This window comes from Entelurus aequoreus, linkage group LG12, assembly GCF_033978785.1.
Source record: "Entelurus aequoreus isolate RoL-2023_Sb linkage group LG12, RoL_Eaeq_v1.1, whole genome shotgun sequence".
Taxonomy (NCBI): Eukaryota; Metazoa; Chordata; class Actinopteri; order Syngnathiformes; family Syngnathidae; genus Entelurus; species Entelurus aequoreus.
The window spans coordinates 50,197,290-50,204,865 of record NC_084742.1 but is presented as its reverse complement, the minus strand read 5'-3'; the positions used below and the strand labels follow the sequence as shown (position 1 = coordinate 50,204,865).

Genomic DNA, 7,576 nt, shown 5'->3' with positions numbered 1-7,576 from the left:
AGTAACTAGTTACAGTTACTAGTTACTTTATTTCAAAAGTAACTCAGTTACTAATTCAGTTACTTGCACCAAAAAGTAATGTGTTACTGTGAAAAGCAACTATAGTTACTTATTTTTTTTATTTTTTTAAGGCCCCCTTTAATGCCCTTTTAGCCTTCATTTCAGTACTGTTATTGCACTGGAGAATAATACAATGTGTTGATCAACTTGACATGCATTTGCACCACTGAACTCTGCTAGCAATGTGGTCTACATACAACACACAAAGACAAAGATATGTTTCAAAGGGCCAATTTGTTTCAGGCCAGAACAAATTGACAAAACTATTTTAAATAGCTGCAAGATAACATACATAAGCAACAAACAGCATAATAAGAACATAGCTGTAAACCAAGAAAGGCACACACTACATACACAAAGCCTAACCAGGCGTTTTTTTCTCTCAAGGAATTCTGAAATAAAACCATGTCTGAAGCCCAGAACACTACACACATTTCCCCAGTTTTAGTTTAGAGATAAGGAAAGATTGGCCTGGCCCACTAGCACCCCTCTTTATGTTTGTGAACTTTATAGTCTATACATTTAGAGTGATGTGATAATCAAACACTCTAGAAGTCTAGAATGAAAGAGCAACAGTATATAAGAGAATTGACAGAGTGTGTGTACCTTCAGTGCGCAGTGCCTCGTTAAAATCCAGCCGCTGTTGCTTAGGAGGTGAAGTGTGTATCTCTTTACTAGCTTCGTCGAAGCATGTTGCTTTTGTAGCTGTTTCAGCAGATTTTTAATTGCTAGGATAGGATCTTTGATCCAAGACACAACTTACATTTAACTAAAATGTTCTTTTCTTTGTGGTCGACAAAAGAAAAGTAGTGAGAATATCTCCATGTTAAGAAACTCGGCTTCGGGCTTCGCCATGTCTTGTTAGTAAACCCAGACACGCCCCCTCCCACACACACACATACACACAGACAGCGCGCGGCGCGCCTCTTCCTTGTCGCCTCTTCCGCAGCGCTCCAATAAAACACACTCAGATCTTCTCAGTTCCTAGTCGATACTACATAAAAATAACGTAAAATAACGCAGTAACGCATCATGAAGTAACGTTAACGGAGTTACTGAAAATAAAAAATAACGCGTTAGATCACTATTTACCGTCGAAAGTAACGGTGTTACAGTATAGCGTTACAAAGTAATGCGTTAGTCCTAACACTGTAAATGACACAATGTATATTCAATATATGTTTATCCATCCATCCATTTCCTACCGCTTGTCCCTTTTGCAGTGTTTTTCAACCTTTTTTGAGCCAAGGCACATTTTTTTCATTGAAAAAATCCAGAGGCACACCACCAGCAGAAAACATAAAAAAATTAAACTCAGCAGCCGATGTTGACAGTAAAAAGTCGTTCTCGCAATTGTTGGATATAAATTCAAACCATAAGGAACCATGGATCACTATAGCTCGTCTCAAAGTAGGTGTACTGTCACAACCTGTCACATCACACCGTGACTTATTTTGAGTTTTTTGGTGTTCTCCTTTGTGTAGTGTTTTAGTTCTTGTCTTGCGCTCCTATTTTGTTGTTGATTGTCATGTCATGTACGGATGTACTTTGTGGACGGTGTCTGCTGCTCCCACACGTAAGTATTTGCTGTCGTCCAGCATTCTGTTTTTGTTTACTTTGCAGCCAGTTCAGTTTAAGTTTCGTTTTGCATAGCCATCCCTAAGCTTCAATTCCTTTTCTTAGCGGCACTCGCCTTTTGTTTATTTTTGGCTTAAGCATTAGATACCTTTTTACCTGCACACTGCCTCCCGCTGTCTGCATAATTGTGATCACGACAAACCATGTTCCGGACATCCACAAAGCAATTAGCTACCTGCTGCCACCTACTGTACTGATGGTACTGGTGACTTTGTATCAGAACCAACCAACGTAACGTGTGGAGTCCCCCAAGGTTCAATCTTGGGGCCGACTTTATTTAACATCTATATGCTCCCACTAGGACAAATCATGCAAAATAATAACATTGACCATCATTGCTATGCCGATGACACCCAAATCTATGTAGCGCTATCACCAAATGACTATCGCCCCATAGATCTTCTGTGCCAGTGCATTGAGCAAGTCAAACACTGGATGTGCCAACATTTCCTACAACTAAATGAAGATAAAACTGAGATAATTGTTTTTGGTGCAAAAAAAGAAAGGTTTAAAGTCGTCCAACACCTTCAATCACTGTCCCTGAAAACCTCAAATAAAGCCAGAAATCTTGGGGTTATTTTAGATTCTGATTTACATTTCAACAGTCACATCAAATCAGTAACAAAATCGGCCTACTATCACCTCAAAAATGTAACAGACTTAGAGGGCTCATGTCAGCTCAAGACTTAGAAAAACTTGTACATGCCTTTATTACCAGTAGGCTAGACTATTGTAATGGTCTCCTTGCAGGTCTTCCCAAAAAAAACTGTCAGGCAGCTACAGCTTGTTCAGAACGATTGCTGCTAGAGTTCTAACAAAGACCAAGAAATGTGAGCACATTACACCAATTCTTAAATCCTTACATTGGCTCCCTGTACATCAGAGAATTGATTTCAAAATCCTCCTGCTTACATATAAATCACTACATGGTCTAGGGCCCAAGTATATCACTGATATGCTCCCTCTAGATCACTAAGATCTTCTGAGACCAATCTGTTAGCAGTTCCCAGAGTAAACTCAAATCAAGGGAGCGCATCATTCAGTCACTATGCAACAAATAGTTGGAATAAACTTCCTGAAGATGTCAGACTCTCCCCAACTCTGACTACTTTTAAAACTAGACTGAAGACTTTTATGTTCACCTTAGCTTTCAGCTAAATCTTTTAATCTTTTAACTTTTAACGTCCGCACTGTTTTTATTGTCTGCATTTTAATTTTGCTTTTATTTCACTTTGTTGTCTGTGAAGCACTTTGAGTCTGCCTTGTGTATGAAAAGCTCTATACAAATAAAGTTGCCTTGCCTACTGATATGGAAGAATATTACACGGTTACTCTGGCGCGCTCTAGACAGCACAGACACTCAACAACGGCACGATATTTGTGGATTATAATTACTGGTTTGCAAAAAATATTTTTAACCGTATTAGGTGAAATGACAATCTCCCACGGCACACCAGACAATATCTCACGGTACACTAGTGTGCCGCGGCACAGTGGTTGAAAAACACTGCTGGAGCCTATCTCAACTGCACTCGGGCGGAAGGCGGGATACAACAAGTAGCCACCTCATCGCAGGGCCATATGTTTAATTACGTAAATTAAATCAATTTTGCTCTGTCGTAGGAATCGGAATAGTCACATCCTTCATGGTTGACTGTAACCACGGGTTTTGATCCATGCCTTGTGTAAATATTTTCAATGTTTAATCTACATATTTTTTAAATATCTAACACAATGTTTTTAATTGCCTGTCACTACATTGTAGGAATGTTGATAGTTTTCTTCTTTTTGTAATGTTCACATGTTTAATATTCATATGGTGAATTTAAGTTGCATCGTAAGTGTATTTTTGATCAATTTCAGGTTGGTTTTTTTTCAGAACAAACAATTACAAGCTTTTATTGTCATTGTACACCAATACAATATTGAACTGAACGAATAGCCGCAAGTCAACTTTAGCTTCTTGATTTTACAATGTTTCGTGTAGTTTTACTTTTTTGGTGCTTTTAAACTACCATCCATTCCCATGCTTTTATCATTGTTTTTTCCTAAATCTAACCTTGTTTGCATGTATGTTCTTCACTAGCAGATAATAGTTTGTTTGTTAGTATCTTCAAACGCCTCTTTTTCAAAACTAACAGACGGCGAAAATACAAGGTGACGTTGATAGTCTTCACAACAATAATAATGCAAGCTATATTTGTATGTGTATCTAATTTTTCCTAATTTAATGATTTTTACTACAACTGTACACCATGCACATTTGTGCATTAGTACACATCATGAATACTTCTACTGCTATGTGGCGTAAAATGAACTGAACTCATTTCGGATATATTTGCCATTCCTCCATTCGTTTTCTGACAAGCAGGGGTAGCAGTCTAGAGGAAGCCCCGACTTCCTGATGTCTGACCACCTCCTTCAATTCTACCAAGGGGAACTGATCATTCCCAGACCTCCGGAGCATGTCTGGCATCCTGATAGTAAATACATACTTATTGACATTTTATTAATCATTTCCCACAATACAAAATTATTTTATTACCTTATTTAAAGCTATTCTTTAAGGATTTTATTTTACATTCTGTCTCTTTGTTACATACAACTAGCATTCAAATTCTGGACAGTTCATATCTGTGTCAGGGGGTAAACTTACAAAATCCGAAGGGGCTCGATTTTCCCGACTGTATACACAAAGTAGGGCATACAACTTCATAATGTCCATGAAACTTGAATATTGCTTTATTTTATTGCTTACTTTCCACTTTGCTTTAATTGCATTAGAAAGTTATACAAGAGTATAAAAGTATTAAAGTAGAAAGAACCCAATGTGCAGTATAGTGGAGTGTCATTGAAAGGTTGAGAGGTAGCATACATACATACATACATATGGCTTGTTTTGATCTTCTAAAAATGTAAGCGTTACAAAATAATATATAATAATGTTATTAATAACAAGTAAATAATAACAATAATAAAGCACATAAATGGTAGGCCAGTATCTTTTCAGAGGTATTGTGTTTGGCTTCTGTCATTAGGGCAACTAGTAAAAACTAATTGATGAATATAAATGACATTTACAAAGTCACTATCAAATTCATAAATCACTGCTGTTGGCTTTTCCCCCACTGGTTTTAGGAAAAGACAGTGCTGCGCTGGTTGGCCTCGCCCACCTTCTCGAAGAACATGAAATCCTGCACAAAAAAACAACACAAAAATACACCATTTAGGTATTTCCAATGCAATTAGCAACAACACAAATTAATTCTCATAAGATTGTGACTTTGTATGAATGACACAACATATTTTTCCTGGAAATCAATACAACGTCATACCCTTAAAGTAGGGATGTAGCGGTAAACAGGATAATGATAAACCGGGGTAAAATTCCAGAAGGTTAGTAATACCATTGAAATTTTTAATTATCGAAAAAACTTAATTTATGAATGCATTTTAGGCAATACTGCTTACTTCCTGGAAACGGAGTCACCACATGCACATCAGCGCTGTTTGGCTCGAAAAAACAGAGCGCAAAGCACCTACACGGACTTTGTTCCAGGAGATTTTCCCTCGGAGTAAACGGAGCCAAACACTTTGTTTCACTTTATTTCCCTTGTGGAGTCTCGGCGTGCATTCAAGAGTGCAATGCCGTTTTTAGATGGAGACAGGTGTGGACAATATTGGAGACAGACGCATTTGTCTCACAGTGTGGTTCCCCGGCGCTACAGTCCAGGATAAGCATAGACTGCAGCGCATCGTACATGCTGCTGAGAAGGTGATTGGCTGCAAGCTCCCATCCCTCCAGGACTTGTTCTCCTCCAGGACCAGGAGGCATGTGGGTCGGATCACAGCTGACTCTTCTCACCCTGGACACACACTATTCTCCCCTCAGGCACGAGACTACGCTCCATCCACCTCCCGCCACCTGAACAGTTTTTTCCCCTCGGCCATCAGGCACATGAACAATAACTCCTAACTAGGGTTGGGTATCGAGTATCGATTGGAACCGGGACTAACTTTCCGATTCTCCCGGAATCGTTCAAAAGTTTAAATTTCGATTCCTATTTTCGATACCCAGTCCGCCGGCCGGAAAAAAATATGTCCGCCGAACCGGAAGAAGAAGCCGCTGAACACCAACGAAGAAGCGCCCACCGCCGGAAGTGTTAGCATAGCCAAGCGAGTCAGTCAAGCTCAAGCATGGATAGCGGGCGTCGGCTGTCGAAAGTGTTGCTTTACTTTACAAAAAAAAATGAAATAGCCGCGAAATAACAGAGCTCCATGTCCATCAAGAAACGAGTGGAGAGAGAGCTGCAGATGTACCAGGACGTTCCACCGATACTTATGTCTGACGACCCTGCTGCATGGTGGTGGTCCGGTGGAACCAACAAAAGACTTATCCTTTGCTGTCAGATCTCGCTTTCTCCTATTTATGCGTTCAAGCTTCTTCCACACCCAGCGAACGTGTATTTTCCACAGCAGGAGACACTATCTGTCCAGAACGCTCACGCATCCTGCCTGAGAAGGCGGATATGGTAATTTTCCTAAACAAGAACTGTCTCTGATTTTATACTGTACCTGCTGCTAATCTGGACTGGGTTTTGCAAGTTGTTTCTTATTGTTTATTTGCTTTTCTGCACCAGGTTAGCCCATCAGTGGGAGCACGGTAACATTTTTAAGTACCTGCAGCATCATACACTTGTGTGTGTAAATGTGTTTTCATGAGGTTTCCTGCAGCATCATACACTTGTGTGTGTAAATGTGTTTTCATGAGGTTTCCTGCAGCATCATACACTTACGTGTAAAGGTGTTTTCATGAGGTTTCCTGCAGCATCATACACTTATGTGTAAAGGTGTTTTCATGAGGTTTCCTGCAGCATCATACACTTATGTGTAAAGGTGTTTTCATGAGGTTTCCTGCAGCATCATACACTTATGTGTAAATGTGTTTTCATGAGGTTTCCTACAGCATCATACACTTGTGTGTGTAAATGGGTTTTCATGAAGTTTTCAAAAATAAAGCTCTCTTGAGGAAAGTGTACCCCTGGGAAAATGTATTCATAATTTATAATATTTATATTCAAGTTCATAGATTTGATATTTATATTCTAGTTGAAAACAGCCCTGTGAGGAATTTATAGTAAAGTTCATAAAAAGTTAATAGAATTAAAATTGATGGAGAATGTCAGACTATTTCATTCAGAAAGACTGTAGGTTAGCTAGCTCATTTAAAATATCCTAAACTTTTTTTTGACCCTGCCTCTTAAAAGAATCGGAATCGAGAATCGTCAGGAATCGGAATCGGAATCGTTCGAATTCAAACGATACCAAACCCTACTCCTAACAGTAGCTCCTTGAATTCCTTGAATTCCTTCTAAGTCTATAACCAGATCTGATAGCTCAGTTACAGCTCTTTTTATTACCAAATATGTGTTTTATGTTGCACGATTGCACCAAGAAAAATTCCTAGTTTGTGAACCCGTTCTCAAACAATGGCAATAAAACTATTCTGATTCTAATTCTGATTCTGATTCTAAAAGTATACAGCAAAGGAGAATATCTATTTGATGTTGCTTTTGTTTTCTCAATACAGCGTCCTGCAGTGACAGAGTTTTAATGAGGTGAGAAAAAATGCAACTTGTTTATAAAGTTTTTTGTTTGTTTACTGGAATGCTCACTCCTCCTTTATTTAACTGCAAACTGTATCAGTGTTCAAATAACATCAATATTCATCGAACTGAACGCAGGCTGTAAAGATTGTGTATTAGATGTGCGAAGTATCGCTCCTGTTTATTTTTGTTGGCCAAACTGTTGCACTGAACCACTAGGGGGCGTTTGAGAAGAACAAAGTTTGTATATTACACTTCATCTTCATTAGTCA

At 38.9% G+C, this 7,576-nt stretch overlaps 1 protein-coding gene across 1 annotated transcript in view; it reads right to left on the bottom strand.

Moving 5' to 3' along the window:
* Nucleotides 1–4,413: 4,413 nt before the first annotated feature.
* The window catches only part of LOC133662867 (phospholipid scramblase 2-like), a 38,557-nt gene continuing 35,394 nt past the window's right edge, over nucleotides 4,414–7,576 (bottom strand). The window contains 1 exon segment of the mRNA XM_062067043.1: nucleotides 4,414–4,892. Coding sequence (XP_061923027.1) covers nucleotides 4,833–4,892 — 60 coding nt within the window. The 3' untranslated portion in view covers nucleotides 4,414–4,832.